The following is a 23,889-nucleotide window of genomic DNA, read 5'->3' as shown; positions in this document are numbered from 1 at the left end:
TAGACCTTTACTGGCCAGCCACGCTGTGGAGTAGTTGGATGCATGTGATGGAGCATTGTCCTGCATGAAAATCATGTTTTTCTTGAACGATACCGACTTCTTCCTGTACCACTGCTTGAAGAAGTTGTCTTCCAGAAACTGGCAGTAGGTCTGGGAGTTGAGCTTCACTCCATCCTCAACCAGAAAAGGTCCCACAAGTTCATCTTTGATGATACCAGCCCATACCAGTACCCCACCTCCACCTTGCTGGCGTCTGAGTCGGAGTGGAGCTCTCTGCCCTTTACTGATCCAGCCTCTGGCCCATCCATCTGGCCCATACCAGCCCATACCAGTACCCCACCTCCACCTTGCTGGCGTCTGAGTCGGAGTGGAGCTCTCTGCTCTTTACTGATCCAGCCTCTGGCCCATCCATCTGGCCCATCAAGAGTCACTCTCATTTCATCAGTCCATAAAACCTTTGAAAAATCAGTCTTAAGATATTTCTTGGCCCATTCTTGACGTTTTATCTTATGTTTCTTGTTCAAAGGTGGTCGTTTTTCAGCCTTCTTTACCTTGGCCATGTCCCTGAGTATCGCACACTTTGTGCTTTTTGATACTCCAGTAATGTTGCAGCTCTGAAATATGGCAAAACTGGTGGCGAATGGCATCTTGGCAGCTTCACGCTTGATTTTCCTCAATTCATGGGCAGTTATTTTGCGCCTTTTTTGGCCAACACGCTTCTTGCGACCCTGTTTGCCATGAAACGCTTGATTGTTCGGTGATCACACTTCAAAAGTTTGGAAATTTCAAGACTGCTGCATCCCTCTGCAAGACATCTCACAATTTTGGACTTTTCAGAGCCCGTCAAATCTCTCTTCTGACCCATTTTGCCAAAGGAAAGGAAGTTGCCTAATAATTAAGCACACCTTATATAGGGGGTTGATGTCATTAGACAACACCCCTCCTCATTACAGAGATGCACATCACCAGATTTACTTAATTGGTAGTTGGCTCTGAAGCCTATGCAGCTTGGAGTAGGACAACATGTATAAAAGTATCGTGATCAAAATACTCATTAGCCTAATAATTCTGCACGCGGTGTAGACAAGGGAGGCTGCACTACTGACTGAAGGAAGTCAGACACAGTAGTGCAGACTACGGAAACAGCCTGCTGGAATAAAGATCTCTCTTAGCCAGAGGACACAATATAGCCGCCATCACCCGGCTTTTTCCTACACTCTCTTTGCAAACTGGATGGAAAACTAGGCCCACATGTTGGTGGGATGGGGGCACACACCCCTACAATAGTTTGTGCATTTCTTCTACATTTGTAGCTGTATTTATGGTATAACACTATTTGTATAATTGCGTGTACCTACCATAGTCTAACAAATTTATGGGTGGAATTATTCATATTCTTCTGCATTATATACTTACTATCTTGCAGAAATATAATTGATTAGGGGATTTCTTTTTCTAATGCTTACATATGTGCAGTTTTTAAATGTTTTTAATGTATTGGTGTCGTGGATGGCATTAATAAAGTTTTTCTATTTTTTCTACATTATTGTCTATTGATATTTATCACATTATCTGGAATGTCGGCTGCCCTATTTTACACCCTCTTTTTTGCGCTTTTCAATATACTCTTTTGGGTGTTGGAGCGCAGCATTCCTGTATAATTGTGTGGTGCCAGGTCACTTAGTTTTGCTACATAGTTTACACACACTATATAATACACAAATACACACATACAATTGCACACCCCTTCATGGTGCAGGACCACCACTAATCTCAGCAGGCTCACCTTGGTCGTACATTGCCTCACAGTGTTAATCAGTTCCTGGATGACCAGATCCACGCATTTTAGACACGGTTCCTTCAATTTCACCACCTGCTTCTTCACTATCGTCTCAAAGGCCATATCAGGGGTAAAGAGCCCCGTCCTGTGGGGATGAGAGAGAAGAGGAGACCGTGAGGTCCCTACACAGGAGCGAGGAGACCGTGAGGTCCCTACACAGGAGCGAGGAGACCGTGAGGTCCCTACACAGGAGCGAGGAGACCGTGAGGTCCCTACACAGGAGCGAGGAGACCGTGAGGTCCCTACACAGGAGCGAGGAGACCGTGAGGTCCCTACACAGGAGCGAGGAGACCGTGAGGTCCCTACACAGGAGCGAGGAGACCGTGAGGTCCCTACACAGGAGCGAGGAGACCGTGAGGTCCCTACACAGGAGCGAGGAGACCGTGAGGTCCCTACACAGGAGCGAGGAGACCGTGAGGTCCCTACACAGGAGCGAGGAGACCGTGAGGTCCCTACACAGGAGCGAGGAGACCGTGAGGTCCCTACACAGGAGCGAGGAGACCGTGAGGTCCCTACACAGGAGCGAGGAGACCGTGAGGTCCCTACACAGGAGCGAGGAGACCGTGAGGTCCCTACACAGGAGCGAGGAGACCGTGAGGTCCCTACACAGGAGCGAGGAGACCGTGAGGTCCCTACACAGGAGCGAGGAGACCGTGAGGTCCCTACACAGGAGCGAGGAGACCGTGAGGTCCCTACACAGGAGCGAGGAGACCGTGAGGTCCCTACACAGGAGCGAGGAGACCGTGAGGTCCCTACACAGGAGCGAGGAGACCGTGAGGTCCCTACACAGGAGCGAGGAGACCGTGAGGTCCCTACACAGGAGCGAGGAGACCGTGAGGTCCCTACACAGGAGCGAGGAGACCGTGAGGTCCCTACACAGGAGCGAGGAGACCGTGAGGTCCCTACACAGGAGCGAGGAGACCGTGAGGTCCCTACACAGGAGCGAGGAGACCGTGAGGTCCCTACACAGGAGCGAGGAGACCGTGAGGTCCCTACACAGGAGCGAGGAGACCGTGAGGTCCCTACACAGGAGCGAGGAGACCGTGAGGTCCATATACAGGAGCGAGGAGAAGGCGCTCACCTCACGCCGTGGATGTTCTTAATGGCGTAGCTGATTTCTCTTCGCAGATCCTTCTCATCAAACTCCATCTGAAATAATGAAGAAAAACGAAAACAGGTTAAACACAGCAAATGTTAAAGGGGCTCTCCGATATGGCCAATCAACACTTGCTAAAAGTAAGCCAGCCAGACCCCCAAACGGTCAGCAAGCTCCCACCGATTCCGAGAACGTAGCCCATAATCCTCTGTATGGACAAAGCGGTGGAGTAGAGTGGATGCTTGACCACCATTCCTACACACACAAGCTCCATTCACACGGTGGACCCTCATGATCCCAGCGATTCCCACCTTTATCAGAATTACCTTCACAAGCTCAAAGGGAAAGCGTTCATGGAAGATGCGGTTAATCCTGGCCCCTCCGGACAGCTCCAGCGTGTCCACCTGATCGCCAGAGCCTTCAATTCTCTTCTCGAAATCCACGCCTAGCTGCTGCACCATCCTGGACAGGAGAGGCAAAGTAAGCATAGCATTCATTTGTATTTGTCAGATAATTTTTGCCTTTTTTTATGTGATTCATGGGGCTCAATATTTTTTATCATCATTTTTTACATTTGTATTTATTTTTTGCTACTGTTTAAAATGTATTGAAAAAAAAAAAAAATGGGTAAATTATTACAACGACAATGGACCACTGAAACTAATTTTTAATGGAGTTTCCCTTTCTATAACAATTATTTTTATATATCCAACACTTGGGATTTTTCAGATTGGCAGTGCCCCCCCGAAATTTATTTTACAAATTGTGCCTAAAATTCCTTTTGGGGGCATTTACATACAGATATTTTTATTGTGGATCTCCCCTGTAACTGGTCAGTCATATTGGCCCCAGTTACAGGGGGAATTCAGGACGGTAGGAAGCGATGTCAGCACTTCCTACACCGCACTCGCTCAGTGCTGTATATACAGCAATCAGGAAGAAAGAAGTGGTAATTAACCATCTCTGCCTTCTCTATAGGGGGGTATGTCTGTGCGACAGCCCCCTCACCACTCCTGTAGCTGCGCGATCTAATATGTTCTAAGTGATCATTGCAGACTTAGGCGGGACGCTCAAATGTCTTAAGACATAGGGCGGTCCCCAAGTTTCGACCGATGTGCACCAGAATATACTCCAGCTCTGCATTCATAGTGTTCACAGTGGTAGTGGACACAGAGACCAAGCTTAGTTGAGCTCCCATTATAAAACTTCACAGAATGCAAGGAAGGTTAAGGGATTTCAGCTCTGAAGCCTGCTGATTTGAAAATGCAGCTACGTATATAACTAGCATCTAACCTACTTGCTGACAGTTTCCAAGCACTCCCTGAATTGTCAGAGCAGTGGTGCCACCTAGTGGCGGGAGATGGAGGTGTCACTTACTGGAGGAGCGCTTTAGTCTTCCTGGTGGGATCGTCCGGGCGGAAGTTCTTATATTCTTCCACCTCCTTCTCCAGGGAGAGCATCTGGCTCTGCAGCTTACTCCTCAGCGCCGGCAGCGTCTCCCGTATGTGATTGGTCAATTGCTAGACAACGAGAGGAAAAGGCAGAAGAGGTGAACAGGACGGAGAGAGCGGCTCCCGGAGGACGACATCGGGATGGCGACTCCTCGGCTAGGATCTCTGACTGGGAATACTTTATGGATAAAGTCTCCATGGAAAAACAACAAAAAAAAAGGTAAAAAAAAGGTCTACAATAAAGGGGACGTGGACGGACAGGCAGAGGAGCCCAGAGAGAGAGGGGGAGACGTGGACGGACAGGCAGAGGAGCCCAGAGAGAGAGGGGGAGACGTGGACGGACAGGCAGAGGAGCCCAGAGAGAGAGGGGGAGACGTGGACGGACAGGCAGAGGAGCCCAGAGAGAGAGGGGGAGACGTGGACGGACAGGCAGAGGAGCCCAGAGAGAGAGGGGGAGACGTGGACGGACAGGCAGAGGAGCCCAGAGAGAGAGGGGGAGACGTGGACGGACAGGCAGAGGAGCCCAGAGAGAGAGGGGGAGACGTGGACGGACAGGCAGAGGAGTCCGGGGAGAGGGGGAGACGTGGACGGACAGGCAGAAGAGCCCGGGGAGAGGGGGAGACGTGGACGGACAGGCAGAGGAGCCCGGGGAGAGGGGGAGACGTGGACGGACAGGCAGAGGAGCCCAGAGAGAGAGGGGGAGACGTGGACGGACAGGCAGAGGAGCCCAGAGAGAGAGGGGGAGACGTGGACGGACAGGCAGAGGAGCCCAGAGAGAGAGGGGGAGACGTGGACGGACAGGCAGAGTAGCCCAGAGAGAGAGGGGGAGACGTGGACGGACAGGCAGAGGAGCCCAGAGAGAGAGGGGGAGACGTGGACGGACAGGCAGAGGAGCCCAGAGAGAGAGGGGGAGACGTGGACGGACAGGCAGAGGAGCCCAGAGAGAGAGGGGGAGACGTGGACGGACAGGCAGAGGAGCCCAGAGAGAGAGGGGGAGACGTGGACGGACAGGCAGAGGAGCCCAGAGAGAGAGGGGGAGACGTGGACGGACAGGCAGAGGAGCCCAGAGAGAGAGGGGGCGACGTGGACGGACAGGCAGAGGAGCCCAGAGAGAGAGGGGGCGACGTGGACGGACAGGCAGAGGAGCCCAGAGAGAGAGGGGGCGACGTGGACGGACAGGCAGAGGAGCCCAGAGAGAGAGGGGGCGACGTGGACGGACAGGCAGAGGAGCCCGGGGAGAGGGGGAGACGTGGACGGACAGGCAGAAGAGCCCGGGGAGAGGGGGAGACGTGGACGGACAGGCAGAGGAGCCCGGGGAGAGGGGGAGACGTGGACGGACAGGCAGAGGAGCCCGGGGAGAGGGGGAGACGTGGACGGACAGGCAGAGGAGCCCAGAGAGAGAGGGGGAGACGTGGACGGACAGGCAGAGGAGCCCAGAGAGAGAGGGGGAGACGTGGACGGACAGGCAGAGGAGCCCAGAGAGAGAGGGGGAGACGTGGACGGACAGGCAGAGGAGCCCGGGGAGAGGGGGAGACGTGGACGGACAGGCAGAGGAGCCCGGGGAGAGGGGGAGACGTGGACGGACAGGCAGAGGAGCCCGGGGAGAGGGGGAGACGTGGACGGACAGGCAGAGGAGCCCGGGGAGACGTGGACGGACAGGCAGAGGAGCCCGGGGAGAGGGGGAGACGTGGACGGACAGGCAGAGGAGCCTGGGGAGACGTGGACGGACAGGTAGAGGAGTCCTCAAAAGGGGCAGATGTACACAGACACAGGGCCTGAAAAATGAAATTAGGGTGGGTGAAGACATGGACGGATAGAGGAGACAAAGGGAGGGGAGCCTTGACAAACAGAGGAGTCCAGGGAGCAGACTCATCGACAGGATGTTTTTGCTGCATGACAAGCAAGGACCACCATGTGTAAAAGCAACAGGTGCTGTGATCTTGTACATGATCCGGTGACAGGCGCAATAATCTGGAGACCCAAGACATCATAAACAGAGGTCTGTGGCACATCTAGGTGCTGTTTTGGGCCCCCTGCTTCTATGATACCCCATCATCAATACATTGAGAGGTCCCGAAAAAAATGTTCAGTTAATTTTCTTAGAAGATGGGGTCATTATTTTCAGTGGCGTCTAGAGGTTTAACAGCCAAGATCAGAAGAGTCTCTGACCCTGGGCGACAATACCCTGCCTAGGCATCACTGGGGGGGGGTTTCTGGAAATCTTTGCTTTTCACAGAAAATAAGGAAACTATGCCCGAATTACAGCCCAACCTAAAGAAGTGCTGCAGAAATTGCAGACTTGCCGATCACAGTGAAGAATAGGACTCTACCTGGTTTAAGCCCTTCTGCAGATGAGGCGTGCCCATCCGGTCAGCTATGTGGCGGTACGCGGGATGAGACAGGAAAAACTTCCTTTCTGCCGCCAAGGCGGCCCGGATATCTTTTTTACCATCAATGTCCTTCTGGCTTCTGTTCACCACTCCAATATAACCTGCATGGGAGACAATCAGACAGGTCATAGGATGGGGAGAAGATGGAGGAGGACAAACTCTGATGTGCGCCAAACCTCGAGAAAAAAACCTCAAACTACAGGATGCTCGTATTCTGCAGAAAGCTAGCAGATATACAACTACTGTAATACCGCAGAAGTAGGAGAAGAGCGGCTCAGCAAGGCACAGGTGCACGGATCCTGGGCGGCATCAGAGGAGTCACAGGAAAAAATCCAGCACTTTGAGGAAAAAGAAAAATGCAAAAAGTGCTGGATTTTTTCCTCTTTTTTTAGTGCAAATCCCCTGATGCCGCCCAGGATCCGTGCACTTATGCCTTGCTGAACCGGCTCTTCTCCTTCCTCGGACACAGCCCGGTCTACTTCAGAGGGCAGTGAAGTTTCCGAAGAGGTTTTTTTTATGGGGGAGACAACACTCCAGAGTAACAAGAATCAAAAACCACCGACTCCCCATTTTACACGATGAGCAGGACGGAAACACAAGAACTGATACCGAACTAATCTGGATGTTAACAGATTTTCTAGAGCATTAAAAGGGGTAGACTCATCTCCAAGATGTAGTACAGTAGGTGCAATAATATTATTAATAATAATAATAATAATAATAATAATGAATAGCTCCAATTGGAAATGTAGTACAGTTCTTCTCATTAGCTATGTCGCTTACCCCATGTGCAGGGCATTACAGTAACTTAGGTATCCATGGTTACGACCACTCATATAGTGACAGTTAGTTAGATGCCAGTGGTCATAATCATGGATACACAAGCTACTGCAATGCCCTGCACATGGGGTAAGCGACATAGCGAATCATTAATACCTAAGCTACTGCAATGCCCTGCACATGGGGTAAGCAACATAGCGAATTGTGGATATCTAAGCTACTGTAATGCCCTGCACATGGGGTAAGCGACATAGCGAATTGTGGATATCTAAGCTACTGCAATGCCCTACACATGGGGTAAGCAACATAGCGAATTGTGGATATCTAAGCTACTGTAATGCCCTGCACATGGGGTAAGCGACATAGCGAATTGTGGATATCTAAGCTACTGCAATGCCCTACACATGGGGTAAGTGACATAGTGAATCATGGATACCTAAGCTACTGCAATGCCCTGCACATGGGGTAAGTGACATAAGGAATTAGAAGAACTATACTGGGGGTGTGGCGGGATGTGGAGCTGACATGACATGTGAGGCGTTAAATCTGTGCCTTCATTAACCTGCATTGCGGCTCACAGGACTTTAAAACGTTGAAGAAACATCCAAACAGGGAGACAGAGCAATGGGAGTGCGGCCTGGACAAGTGGGACGCACTAAAAGAGGAGAAACAGTGCCGCCGGGTAAGATCGTGATCCCCACGCCGGCCGGCATCCGGATCCACATGCTGAGAGAATTCCTGAAGGATCAGCTCAGTGATAGAGTGCACAGGATTCCCAAACGTAAGAGTGCTCCTAACGCTGCACCAAATCGATGTGATCGACCGGGCTGAACTTCTACCATTGTAGAGAGGCAGTGACCAAAGCAACAACAGCCAATCAGAAGCTCCCAGAAAGATCCAAAAGTCTGCCGGCGTTCACCCACTTATCTGCGGTTACACTAAACGGGAGACGAGAGGTCTCATCTACAACCAAGATCCTGAGGGACAACAACATCCTGTACAAGAGGGGACATCCGGGAAAGTGATGTAGAACGGAGTCCCGCACGTCCTCACGTCTCCCAGAGAAGCCATGACCCTGCTCCAGAAATGGTCGCTGGAGGTGGTGGATGAAGACACGAGCTCTCCTCTAAAGAAGAAGCCTCCGACGCTGAGCCAAGGATGGACCTGACCCGTGCACGTCCTTTCTGGTCATCATTAACGCGCAGATGTAAACAATTATTGGGACCCGTTGAAGCGTAAGGTGTAATCGAAATGGGCGTCGTTCGTACGGTGACCCGCTTCCCCCTCATCCATGTCTTGTGTGTGTGTCCAATAATCGATCTTCAACCACGGAGTGCCACCCTGCATCCTTATACTCGGGTATTCTAGAATATGTATGCGGCCGAACGGGCGCAATTAGCAGAGCGTTGTTTAAATTTGGCGCCAAAATCGCTGCTTAGTCGCGGTCGGCCGGCGGCCTCGACCAATCAGCAGAGCGTTGTTTCAATTTGGCGCCAATCTCGCTAACTGGTCGCGGCCGGCGACCAATCAGCAGAGAAGCGTTTACATTTGCCATCCATATCGCTGATTGGTCACGGCCGGCCACCGCGACCAATCAGCGTCATATTAGTGAGGACCAGGGAGCGGCGCTGCTTGTGAGGCTACTTCCGCTGCGAGAAGCCGGGAGATGAGCGGCGGCTCGCAGCAGAAGCATCCCGACCGGTGGCGCCGCTCCCCAGTCCTCTGTTCACACTTGCCGTCCGGAGATCAGCGGGACAAGCCGCTGATCTCCCGACATTAGCCGCATGGAGGTGAGCCATAATTTTTTTATTTTTCCATCAATGTGGCCGTGTGAGGGCTTTTTTTGTGCGGGACGAGTTGTAATTTTGAACCACACCATTGATTTTACCAAATAGTGTACTGGAAAAAGGGGAAAAAAAATTCTAAGTGCGGTGAAATTGCAAAAAAAAAAAAAAAAAAAAGTGCAATTCTACAATTTTTTTTTTTTTTTTTTTTTTTTTTTACCATTTTCACTAAATGCTAAAACTGACCTGCCATTATTATTCTCCAGGTCATTATGAGTTCGTAGACACCAAACATGTATAGGGTCTTTTATTACTTAAGTGGTGAAAAAAAATCCAACGTTTGTAAGAAAAAAAATATGGTGCCATTTTCCCGAGACCTGTAGCGCTTCCATTTTTCGTGATCTGGGGCCGGGTGAGGGCTTATTTTTTGCGCGCCGGGCTGATGTTTTTATTTATACCATTTTGGGGTACATATGATGATGTTTTGATCGCCTGTTGTTGCATTTTATAGCAAAGCTGTGGTGACCGAAAAAAAACAACCCAAAACTTAATTTTGGCGTTTTGATTCCTTTTTTCTTCTTACACCGTTTACTGATCAGAATAATTTACTTTATATTTTGATAGATCGGGTGTTTCTGAACGCGGCGATACCAAATGTGTATTTTTTTAATTGCTTTATTTTGAATGCGGTAGAAGGGGGTGGATTTGAACTTTTATATTTTTTAAAACTTTTTATTTTTTTACTGTCTTCAATAGTCCCCTTAGGGGACTTGAAGCTGCGATCATTCATCCCCTGTGTTATACATAGCGGTGCTTCAGCACTGCAATTTATAGCAAAAATCATACTTTCCTATGAACGCCGACCATGGGTGAGAAAGGAGGGGATGGGAGAGAGAAAGGAGATGATGGGGATGGGGGAAGGAAGAGACAGAATTTTTTTCCTGCTCCAAAGTTCGAGTCCCCATACATTTCAATGGGGTTCTGGTTCAAGTAAAAGTTGGACTAAAGTTCAGGACGGGTGCCAGAACCCAAACTTCTACGGGTCCACTCATCCCTAATCCAGGCAAACACTAGATGGCACAAGAAGGATGACTGATCTCATCCATATGGCTGGGAAAGGTCGGACCCCTTCTCTGCTCCTAGGCGTTCGACGGAGTACATTTAGGATTCTTATTTGAGGATCATGACCAGCAGCAATGCAAATAATAGACTATTTTACCAAAGTATCACATTACAAACTAAATGCCTCCAAATGACAAATTTTACATTTAAACCCATATATAACATTCTACAGATCTAAAAAATTAATATCCCTTTAAATGGGGCAGTGAAAGCATTGAGTATTTAGGGATACGGTTAACGCCCTCATCAGACAAAACACTTTCAATGAATTAGGAGTCCCTAAGGAAAAAAAACTACTGTAAATAAAGCTGACATGTTACGCATGAACAAAAACACGATATCTCCTGCTTAGGCAGAATAGCATCGGTGAAAATGTTCATACTCCCGCAGATATTCTATCTATTCTGGAATCTTCCCAATTAAAATAAATACAAGCAATTATTTCCAAATATATTCGGCGGGAGAAACAACCTAGAGTACAAGCGGACACACTTTACATCCCTAACAACAAAGGAGGACTCTAGGATGCCCCTCAGTGGTGATTTATCATAGAGCTGCAGTGTTTGAGCAACTAAAATACATGTGGAACAATGATGACGACGACAGGCACTGGAAAAAAACTGAAAGACACTTAATAAGAACTTCCAATATCTCACCTTTCTTTTATTGAACCCCAATAAAAAAAAAAAAAAAAAAATACACTACATCACCAATGGTAGATGCAGCCTTGGAGGTATGGGGTGTACTGACTAACAAATTAGGTTCTATACAAATCGTGCTCTCTAAAGCGCCTATAGAAACTTTACACCAATCTATCCCAGACCTTAAACTCAAAAATTGGAAACTTTTGGCCATTACATCAATTTAAAATTTGTATGAAAAGGAAGTATTAATGAACCTTCTTCTCTTAAATTAAATATATATTTAGAATATATATTTATATATAATAAATTAAATCTAATATATCCCATAGAGCCTTTAAAAGTATCCGCAAATCAGACATATTTTGACAGGATGGAAGAATCATATGTTCATTCCTTCTTCCAAGCTGTACTCTATACTGCTTAATCCAACATATCAGATAATCATCATCATGGCACGGCACCACCATCATGGCAGGGCACCACCATCATGGCAGGGCACCACCATCATGGCAGGGCACCACCATCATGGCAGGGCACCACCATCATGGCAGGGCACCACCATTATGGCAGGGCACCATCATCATGGCAGGGCACCATCATCATGGCAGGGCACCACCATCATGGCAGGGCACCACCATCATGGCAGGGCATCATCATCATGGCAGGGCACCATCATTAAGCTATAACTATATGCTTTAAAACACTCTAGCTTCCCATACTACATATCTTAAAAAATGGGGAATGACCTAAAATGTACATTTACACCAAATCAATGGCAAATTTTTGGCTATTTGAAACCAATCTAAATGTATAAATCACCTGGAGAATGCAAGGAAATTACTATATAGATGGCATTTCACTCCATATAGATTTTCCCAAATTTCCCGCAACTCATCGGATATATGTTGGAGATGCCGAGACACCGGGGCAGATATGCTGCACATATGGTGGAACTGCAATAACATCAGACTTGTATGGGAAACCATCAACCATCTGATATCTCAGATCTGCAGTATTCCAATAATGATAAAGAACAAGCCCTACTTGCCACTGACTTGGCTATATTCCCTTATGAAGTACGTACAGTGATTGTACTTGTCATCGTAACAAGAGTTAAAATAGCGAGATACTGGAAGAACCCTAAATGCCCTTCATTGGTGGAATTCCTTGATTAATGAAAACTGCTTATCAGAAAAAAATAATAGCCTCATCTAACAATATACTGATGTTTTTTAAAAAAAATGGCATACCTAGCTGTCTTTCCGTTTGAATACTGTTACTATATAATTTTGAAATATCATATACAGAATATAATTTTTCGTATGAATTGTGTCACCACCCTATTTGCCCCCCTAACGCATGTTCACTTTAATCATTTTTTATTCTCTGAACAGGTTATTTTGTCCTCGTTACAAAATAACTATGCAAACACCAGGAACATGGGGGACGATAATTGTTCGACAATTTTTGACCCACCCCCGCCCCCCCACAAAATCCCTATTTTTATCCTATAAATTCTTGTCTTGACCAATTTCAGGAATTAGTTGAGGAACATTTGATAGCTCTTCATAACAGCAAATATAAGGGAATAAAAAAATATCACTATTAACGAAACTAAAGCCCAACAAGAACTAAAAGAAATGAAAGGTATAACAATACGTCAAACAGACGATGGGAGGATCAATGGTTACCCCTGAAATAAAATGTATAGATATCAAAATATGTAAATGCTCAGTGATGAGTCTAGAGCACTTACATCAAATTGAAGTCTGATCCCACTTCCCTTTATAAAAATGATCTCTCCAAATTAGTTAAGGATTCAATGATTATTTTTAATCAAAAGGAGGCAGAATATATTATTAAACACCCCCCCGAAATGGCTATGCATCATTCACTTCCTAAAATAGATAACAGAGCGGGGTTTCCACCATTATTTCATCCCATTGTTGCAGGTATTGATTCACTGAATGAGAATGTGTGTGACTGAGCAGATTCTTTATTACAACCATTAATTGTATCTACACCATGACATATCGAGGACGCTGCGCATCTTCTTTTGGCATTCGATGAATTTCAATGGAAAAATGATTATTGTAGGATTACAGCTGATGTCATTTCTCTGTATACGTCTATCCCGCATGGACTTGGCTTTTCTAGCACTCAAATAGTTTCTGAACGTGTATAGTGATCACACAAGGGATTTCCAACATTTTCTCATTTCAGCTATTCAATATTTGCTCGCAAAATTTTTTTTTCCCTTCGATTCCACTATTTTTTTTTTTTGCAGAAAAAGGAGCATCAATGGCAGCCAAATTCTCCCCTTTAATTCCTAATATTTTTATGGCCTAGCACACATTGGATTCTGAATTTATGTCCCATATAGTCCGGTATGGCCGCTATACTGACTCCATGCATCTCAGGCATTCAACATTTTTTTTTTAAAGGTCTTTTGTTTGTATAACAACAAGTCAGGTGTGAATTGACTCCTTACCTACACGCTAAAGGAGTTAAATGATTGTACATTTATTTTGCTTGTATAGAAATCAGTCAAGTCTGAACTGACTCCTGGTTATCATTTGCAGGCTATATTTTGTGAATGTGAGAAGTGGAATAATTGTAAATGCTTTGCGCTTGTACAGCTAATAGGTGTGAACAGGCTCCTTACTAACATTTGCATGCTGCATTTGTACTTGGTGTATTTAAGGAGTAGAACAATTGTAAATGTCTTGTCTGTACAGCAAGCAGTTAAGTGTGAACTTAATACCGCCCCCTATGTACAAGAATATAACTGCTATAATACTGCCCCCTACGTGCAAGAATATAACTACTATAATACTGCCCCCTATGTACAAGAATATAACTACTATAATACTGCCCCCTATGTACAAGAATATAACTACTATAATACTGCCCCCTATGTGCAAGAATATAACTACTATAATACTGCACCCTATGTGCAAGAATATAACTACTATAATACTGCCCCCTATGTACAAGAATATAACTACTATAATACTGCCCCCTATGTACAAGAATATAACTACTATAATACTGCCCCCTATGTACAAGAATATAACTACTATAATACTGCCCCCTATGTACAAGAATATAACTACTATAATACTGCTCCCTATGTACAAGAATATAACTACTATAATACTGCCCCTATGTACAAGAATATAACTACTATAATACTGCCCCTATGTACAAGAATATAACTACTATAATACTGCCCCCCATGTACAAGAATATAACTACTATAATACTGCTCCTATGTACAAGAATATAACTACTATAATACTGCCCCTATGTACAAGAATATAACTACTATAATACTGCCCCCTATGTACAAGACTATAACTACTATAATACTGCCCCCTATGTACAAGACTATAACTACTATAATACTGCCCCCTATGTACAAGACTATAACTACTATAATACTGCTCCTATGTACAAGACTATAACTACTATAATACTGCTCCTATGTACAAGAATATAACTACTATAATACTGCCCCCTATGTACAAGAATATAACTACTATAATACTGCTCCTATGTACAAGAATATAACTACTATAATACTGCCCCTATGTACAAGACTATAACTACTATAATACTGCCCCTATGTACAAGAATATAACTACTATAATACTGCCCACTATGTACAGGAATATAACTACTATAATACTGCTCCTATGTACAAGAATATAACTACTATAATACTGCCTCTATGTACAAGAATATAACTACTATAATACTGCTCCCTATGTACAAGAATATAACGACTATAATACTGCGCCTATGTACAAGAATATAACTACTATAATACTGCCCCCTATGTACAAGAATATAACTACTATAATACTGCTCCTATGTACAAGAATATAACTACCATAATACTGCTCCCTATGTACAAGAATATAACTACCATAATACTGCTCCGATGTACAAGAATATAACTACCATAATACTGCTCCGATGTACAAGAATATAACTACTATAATACTGCCCCCTATGTACAAGAATATAACTACTATAATACTGCTCCTCGTGTACAAGGATATAACTACTATAATACTGCCCCCCATGTACAAGAATATAACTACTATAATACTGCCCCCTATGTACAAGAATATAACTACTATAATACTGCCCCCTATGTACAAGAATATAACTACTATAATAGTGCCCCCTATGTGCAAGACTATAACTACTATAATACTGCCCCTATGTACAAGAATATAACTACTATAATACTGCCCCCTATGTACAAGACTATAACTACTATAATACTGCCCCCTATGTACAAGACTATAACTACTATAATACTGCTCCTATGTACAGGAATATAACTACTATAATATATTCCTGTACATAGTGGGCAGTATTATAGTAGTTATATTCCTGTACATAGGAGCAGTATTATAGTAGTTATAGTCTTGCACATAGGGGGCAGTATTATAGTAGTTATATTCTTGTACATAGGAGCAGTATTATAGTAGTTATATTCTTGTACATAGGGGGAAGTATTATAGTAGTTATATTCTTGTACATAGGGGCAGTATTATAGTAGTTATATTCTTGTACATAGGGGCAGTATTATAGTAGTTATATTCTTGTACATAGGGAGCAGTATTATAGTAGTTATATTCCTGTACATAGTGGGCAGTAACTACTATAATACTGCTCCCTATGTAAAAGAATATAACTACTATAATACTGCCCCTATGTACAAGAATATAACTACTATAATACTGCCCCTATGTACAAGAATATAACTACTATAATACTGCCCCTATGTACAAGAATATAACTACTATAATACTGCCCCTATGTACAAGAATATAACTACTATAATACTGCCCCCTATGTACAAGAATATAACTACTATAATACTGCCCCTATGTACAAGAATACAACTACTATAATACTGCCCCCTATGTACAAGAATATAACCACTATAATACTGCTCCTATGTACAAGAATATAACTACTATAATACTGCCCCTATGCACAAGAATATAACTACTATAATATTGCCCCTATGTACAAGAATATAACTACTATAATACTGCCCCTATGTACAAGAATATAACTACTATAATACTGCCCCCTATGTACAAGAATACAACTACTATAATACTGCCCCTATGTACAAGAATACAACTACTATAATACTGCCCCCTATGTACAAGAATATAACTACTATAATACTGCTCCTATGTACAAGAATATAACTACTATAATACTGCCTCCTATGTACAAGAATATAACTGCTATAATAACACCCCTATGTACAAGAATATAACTACTATAATACTGCTCCTATGTACAAGAATATAACTACTATAATACTGCCTCCTATGTACAAGAATATAACTGCTATAATAACACCCCTATGTACAAGAATATAACTACTATAATACTGCCCCTATGTACAAGAATACAACTACTATAATACTGCCCCCTATGTACAAGAATATAACTACTATAATACTGCTCCTATGTACAAGAATATAACTACTATAATACTGCCTCCTATGTACAAGAATATAACTGCTATAATAACACCCCTATGTACAAGAATATAACTACTATAATACTGCCCCTATGTACAAGAATACAACTACTATAATACTGCCCCCTATGTACAAGAATATAACTACTATAATACTGCTCCTATGTACAAGAATATAACTACTATAATACTGCCCCTATGTACAAGAATACAACTACTATAATACTGCCCCCTATGTACAAGAATATACCTACTATAATACTGCTCCTATGTACAAGAATATAACTACTATAATACTGCCCCTATGTACAAGAATACAACTACTATAATACTGCCCCCTATGTACAAGAATATAACTACTATAATACTGCCCCTATGTACAAGAATACAACTACTATAATACTGCCCCCTATGTACAAGAATATAACTACTATAATACTGCTCCTATGTACAAGAATATAACTACTATAATACTGCCCCTATGTACAAGAATACAACTACTATAATACTGCCCCCTATGTACAAGAATATACCTACTATAATACTGCTCCTATGTACAAGAATATAACTACTATAATACTGCCCCCTATGTACAAGAATATAACTACTATAATACTGCTCCTATGTACAAGAATATAACTACTATAATACTGCCCCCTATGTACAAGAATATAACTACTATAATACTGCCCCCTATGTACAAGAATATAACTACTATAATACTGCTCCTATGTACAAGAATATAACTACTATAATACTGCCCCTATGTACAAGAATACAACTACTATAATACTGCCCCCTATGTACAAGAATACAACTACTATAATACTGCCCCCTATGTACAAGAATATACCTACTATAATACTGCTCCTATGTACAAGAATATAACTACTATAATACTGCCCCTATGTACAAGAATACAACTACTATAATACTGCCCCCTATGTACAAGAATATAACTACTATAATACTGCCCCTATGTACAAGAATACAACTACTATAATACTGCCCCCTATGTACAAGAATATAACTACTATAATACTGCTCCTATGTACAAGAATATAACTACTATAATACTGCCCCTATGTACAAGAATACAACTACTATAATACTGCCCCCTATGTACAAGAATATACCTACTATAATACTGCTCCTATGTACAAGAATATAACTACTATAATACTGCCCCCTATGTACAAGAATATAACTACTATAATACTGCTCCTATGTACAAGAATATAACTACTATAATACTGCCCCCTATGTACAAGAATATAACTACTATAATACTGCCCCCTATGTACAAGAATATAACTACTATAATACTGCTCCTATGTACAAGAATATAACTACTATAATACTGCTCCTATGTACAAGAATATAACTACTATAATACTGCCCCTATGCACAGAAGTAGACAGTGACAGTGCCGGGCGGTTACCTCTCCTCAGCGGCAGCAGTTTGTTCTCCAGGATGTCTCTGGCGTCGGTGCCTTCATCCATTAAGTCCAGTTTGGTTATGACGCCAATAGTCCTCAGACCTGGAACAGAGACGCATAGTGACACTTTTTGAGGTATTGAGACACCAGCGATGGAAGTGGATGTTCAGTTTCTGGGATTATCTGTCTGCAGGGTTCATCATGCAGATAGTGCCGCCATCAGAATCCAGGAGCGGTGTAAGTGTTCCCATCGCCGCCATCTTACCTTGTGGATCCACCTCCTTGGCCATTTTCAGAGCATCAGAGTTTGCCAGGTCAGTGTTGGCGGGGGTGACGGCCAGGATCAGGCAGCTCTCCCGGGTGATGAACTGCAGGATCATGTCCTTGATCTGGTACTCTATGTCTTGGGGTTGGTCCCCAACAGGCACCTTGGTGATACCGGGGAGGTCAATCAAGGTCAAGTTCAGAACTGCAGGAGGAACAAATACAGGTTCATTATTACACAATTCGGCAACGTGACACCAAGGGAACTCCGCGATACTGGGGAGAAGGAAACAAAGGGGTTGTCCTCTTTCGAAAAACTTTTTCCTTTAAACTGTTAGTAGAAAAAAAATAAAATCACAAATCGCGCTTTACTCACCTTCTCCGGGTCCGCTGTGGAGTCTCTGATGCTTACGGAGCCTTGTGCGCAGCACTGACATCACTAGGCGCTCAGAGCTGCTGAGCTCACTGATTGGCTGCTGCACTGTCAATATGACATAAGCACTGCAGACAAAACAGACAGAGCAGCATCGGAAACTCAGTGTGGGACCTGGGGAGAGTGAGTAAATCACTTTTTTTTTTCCCTCTACTAATGGAGCTTAAAAGGAAAAAACTTTTAAGAAAGATAATAAACCCTCTAACTTTAGCAACCAGTGGCCTAGGTGGGGAGGTCCCGAGACTCGGTGCTCCCTGTACCACCAGGCTGAGTCACGACCCCACAATGAAGAACATGTATGATATAACCAGAGGGTGGGTCACAAACTACTGAGCGGGACGTGCCCCTTTTAGCCTTAAAGGGTATGTGCCCCATATTATAAGTTCTCCCCTTAGCTCAGGATAGCGGATAAGATACTGACCGCTGCTCGTCCTCCGCTCCATTCTGGAGGGGTCCGCAGACCCTCACAACAGTCAGACTCCGAGCGATAAATAAAAGGTATCCCCTCATGTGACAGACAACATCGCTTATAGACATGGCAGCATCTTTTATGCTTATAGTTCATTTATCCCTTTAATGCACCGGGCTGTGGTGAGTCCCAGGAAGGGACAACCCAACATAAGGCCAGAGGCGCAGGGAAACCATGTATTCACCAGACTGCAGAGCGAGCGACGCCGGGAGCACAGGGCACCAATGTAATCGGCTCCATCCGCTCCCCGAGGACAAATCCGTTCAGCCCACACTGTCCATTAGTCAGAGGATATTGAGACCGAGGTCAGCAGCGCCCAGAAGACACGGACAGGGGCTCCGAGCGAAACAAAGGACCAGGATTGTATCATACAAATCCAGAAAACCCTATTACACTGCGGGAGGATCCTCAGGACACATACTCCTCTGTATTCTGGGGAAGCTTCATCCTGTGCTGTCATCCAAGGTCAGTAATACTGCCCCTATGTACAATAATATAACTACTATAATACTGCCCCCTATGTACAATAATATAACTACTGTAATACTGCCCCTATGTACAATAATATAACTACTATAATACTGCCCCTATGTACAATAATATAACTACTATAATACTGCCCCCTATGTACAAGAATATAACTACTATAATACTGCTCCTATGTACAATATAACTACTATAATACTGCCCCCTATGTACAAGGATATAACTGCTATAATACTGCCCCCTATGTACAATAATATAACTACTATAATACTGCCCCCTATGTACAATAATATAACTACTATAATACTGCCCCCTATGTACAAGAATATAACTACTATAATACTGCTCCTATGTACAAGAATATAACTACTATAATACTGCCCCCTATATACAAGAATATAACTACTATAATGCTGCCCCCTATGCACAAGAATATAACTACTATAATACTGCCCCTATATACAAGAATATAACTACTATAATACTGCCCCCTATATACAAGAATATAACTACTATAATACTGCCCCCTATATATAAGAACATAACTACTATAATAGTGCCCCCTATGCACAAGAATATAACTACTATAATACTATCCCTATGTACAAGAATATAACTACTATAATACTGCCCCTATGTACAAGAATATAACTACCATAATACTGCCCCCTATGTACAAGAATATAACTACTATAATACTGCTCCTATGTACAAGAATATAACTACTATAATACTACCCCTATGTAGAAGAATATAACTACTATAATACTGCTCCTATGTACAAGAATATAACTACTATAATACTGCTCCTATGTACAAGAATATAACTACTATAATACTGCCCCTATGTACAAGAATATAACTACTATAATACTGCCCCCTATGTACAAGAATATAACTACTGTAATACTGCCCCCTATGTACAAGAATATAACTACTATAATACTGCCCCCTATGTACAAGAATATAACTACTATAATACTGCTCCTATGTACAAGAATATAACTACTATAATACTGCTCCTATGTACAAGAATATAACTACTATAATACTGCCCCCTATGCACAAGAATATAACTACTATAATACTGCCCCTATATACAAGAATATAACTACTATAATACTGCCCCCTATATACAAGAATATAACTACTATAATACTGCCCCCTATATATAAGAACATAACTACTATAATACTGCCCCCTATGCACAAGAATATAACTACTATAATACTATCCCTATGTACAAGAATTTAACTACTATAATACTGCCCCCTATGTACAAGAATATAACTACTATAATACTGCTCCTATGTACAAGAATATAACTACTATAATACTGCTCCTATGTACAAGAATATAACTACTATAATACTATCCCTATGTACAAGAATATAATAGTGCTCCTATGTACAAGAATATAACTACTATAATACTGCCTCTATGTACAAGAATATAACTACTATAATACTGCCCCCTATGTACAAGAATATAACTACTATAATACTGCTCCTATGTACAAGAATATAACTACTATAATACTATCCCTATATACAAGAATATAACTACTATAATACTGCTCCTATGTACAAGAATATAACTACTATAATACTGCTCCTATGTACAAGAATATAACTACTATAATACTGCCTCTATGTACAAGAATATAACTACTATAATACTGCCCCCTATGTACAAGAATATAACTACTATAATACTGCTCCTATGTACAAGAATATAACTACTATAATACTACTCCTATGTACAAGAATATAACTACTATAATACTGCCCCCTATGTACAAGAATATAACTACTATAATACTGCTCCTATGTACAAGAATATAACTACTATAATACTGCTCCCTATGTACAAGAATATAACTACTATAATACTGCTCCTATGTGCAAGAATATAACTACTATAATACTGCTCCTATGTACAAGAATATAACTACTATAATACTGCCCCTATGTACAAGAATATAACTACTTTCTATAATATAACGCTACAAGCGTCCCTCTGTCTGAAGCTTCTATAGACTGCGCAAGTGCGACACACCTGGAGCCGTTACAGGTAAGAGGAGTGTATGGCGCTGGAGATTGCGGTATGCGTAGACACTGAATGCATACCGCGATCTCCGGCGCCATACTTACCTGACCGGGAGGAGACCAGGGCAGGTGTGAGGAGTCGGAATCGACACATGCGCATAATGCTATCTGGCGCCATTTTACTGAAGAAAAATTTGCAGTGTGTCTTCAGCAAAATGGCGCCGGACAGCGCGGTATGGGCACGCGCGTACTCCGATGCCGCACTCGTCCCCCGGTCTCCGACAGAACGGGACACAGCAGCGCTGGAGCACAGGGAAGAAAGGGGAGTATAAGTGTTTGTTTTTTTGTATGTGTACAGCGTGATAGGGATGAGGGGGGCCGAGCGGGCGCCAGGATTATTATTGGGGGCCGAGCGGGCGCCATGCGTGCCAGGATCGGGGGGGGGGGGGGGGAGGTTGAGCGGCGCCATGCGTGCCAGGATAAGGGGGGCCGAGCGGCGCCATGCGTGCCAGGATAAGGGGGGCCGAGCGGCGCCATGCGTGCCAGGATAAGGGGGGGGTTTGAGCGCCGCCATGCGTGCCAGGATGAGGGGGGCCGTTTGAGCGCCGCCATGCGTGCCAGGATGAGGGGGGCCGAGCGCCGCCATGCGTGCCAGGATGAGGGGGGCCGTTTGAGCGCCGCCATGCGTGCCAGGATAAGGGGGGCCGAGCGCCGCCATGCGTGCCAGGATAAGGGGGGCCGAGCGCCGCCATGCGTGCCAGGATAAGGGGGGCCGAGCGCCGCCATGCGTGCCAGGATAAGGGGGGCCGAGCGCCGCCATGCGTGCCAGGATAAGGGGGGCCGAGCGCCGCCATGCGTGCCAGGATAAGGGGGGCCGAGCGCCGCCATGCGTGCCAGGATAAGGGGGGCCGAGCGCCGCCATGCGTGCCAGGATAAGGGGGGCCGAGCGCCGCCATGCGTGCCAGGATAAGGGGGGCCGAGCGCCGCCATGCGTGCCAGGATAAGGGGGGCTGAGCGCCGCCATGCGTGCCAGGATAAGGGGGGCCGAGCGCCGCCATGCGTGCCAGGATAAGGGGGGCCGAGCGCCGCCATGCGTGCCAGGATAAGGGGGGCCGAGCGCCGCCATGCGTGCCAGGATAAGGGGGGCCGAGCGCCGCCATGCGTGCCAGGATAAGGGGGGCCGAGCGCCGCCATGCGTGCCAGGATAAGGGGGGCCGAGCGCCGCCATGCGTGCCAGGATAAGGGGGGCCGAGCGCCGCCATGCGTGCCAGGATAAGGGGGGCCGAGCGCCGCCATGCGTGCCAGGATAAGGGGGGCCGAGCGCCGCCATGCGTGCCAGGATAAGGGGGGCCGAGCGCCGCCATGCGTGCCAGGATAAGGGGGGCCGAGCGCCGCCATGCGTGCCAGGATAAGGGGGGCCGAGCGCCGCCATGCGTGCCAGGATAAGGGGGGCCGAGCGCCGCCATGCGTGCCAGGATAAGGGGGGCCGAGCGCCGCCATGCGTGCCAGGATCGGGGGGCCGAGCGCCGCCATGCGTGCCAGGATCGGGGGGCCGGGGGGGTGTCGAGCGGCGCCATGCGTGCCAGGATTGGGGGCCGAGTGGCGCCATGCATACCAGTATAGGATGAGGGCAGCACATAACAGGATGGGAGACCATATACCAATAAAAATGCTCGCCACCCGAGCGTAGAGTAGTCTCAATAGCTAATGATAGTATATGTGCATTAAAATGTGTTGTGAGGGACAATTCCAGTGAAGAGCTGCTCTTTCTTTAATGAGTTGCCCTGCGGATGAGCAGATGTATCGGGCACTCACCATTCGGAGAATACACCCGCAGATTGATGGGCACAGGTGAGATGCCTTTGTTTGTTCCAGTTACTCTGTCCGTTTCTGCTTCAATTTCCTGACGAACTTCATCAAAGTCTGTAAACTTCTTGGATTTGCAGTGTAGGAATTCTGCATATTCTGTAGAAAATGGAAAGTCAGGGTTACTGTGCAGCAGCCATTTACTATGTGACGGGGCTCCTCCTTCCTGACTGGATTACCTTGTGGTGGGAGGAGCACACTACATAATGCATAGCTCCTCCCTCCTGGCGGCCTCCATGCCACATAGCTCCTCCCTC

At 44.9% G+C, this 23,889-nt stretch overlaps 1 protein-coding gene across 4 annotated transcripts in view; it reads right to left on the bottom strand.

Annotated features, from left to right (window-relative positions):
• DNM2 (dynamin 2) overlaps positions 1-23,889 on the bottom strand; it is a 75,540-nt gene that overhangs the window by 32,086 nt on the left and 19,565 nt on the right. For 3 of the 4 annotated variants that reach the window (XM_073654207.1, XM_073654205.1, XM_073654206.1), the window contains exons 3-10: positions 23,582-23,731; positions 18,332-18,535; positions 18,070-18,168; positions 6,718-6,878; positions 4,314-4,456; positions 3,263-3,398; positions 2,922-2,989; positions 1,787-1,925 (exon numbers count right to left, since the gene is read on the bottom strand). In XM_073654207.1, coding sequence (XP_073510308.1) covers positions 1,787-1,925; positions 2,922-2,989; positions 3,263-3,398; positions 4,314-4,456; positions 6,718-6,878; positions 18,070-18,168; positions 18,332-18,535; positions 23,582-23,731 — 1,100 coding nt within the window. The remainder of the gene's footprint in view (positions 1-1,786; positions 1,926-2,921; positions 2,990-3,262; positions 3,399-4,313; positions 4,457-6,717; positions 6,879-18,069; positions 18,169-18,331; positions 18,536-23,581; positions 23,732-23,889) is intronic. The other variant, XM_073654208.1, reaches the window with a different exon arrangement.

Source organism: Phyllobates terribilis, unplaced genomic scaffold (genome assembly GCF_046119375.1).
Source record: "Phyllobates terribilis strain yellow unplaced genomic scaffold, ASM4611937v1 Scaffold_11__3_contigs__length_659146591, whole genome shotgun sequence".
Lineage (NCBI taxonomy): Eukaryota > Metazoa > Chordata > Amphibia > Anura > Dendrobatidae > Phyllobates > Phyllobates terribilis.
The sequence above is the reverse complement of the archived record's forward strand: the minus strand, read 5'-3'. Positions and strand labels throughout refer to the sequence as shown.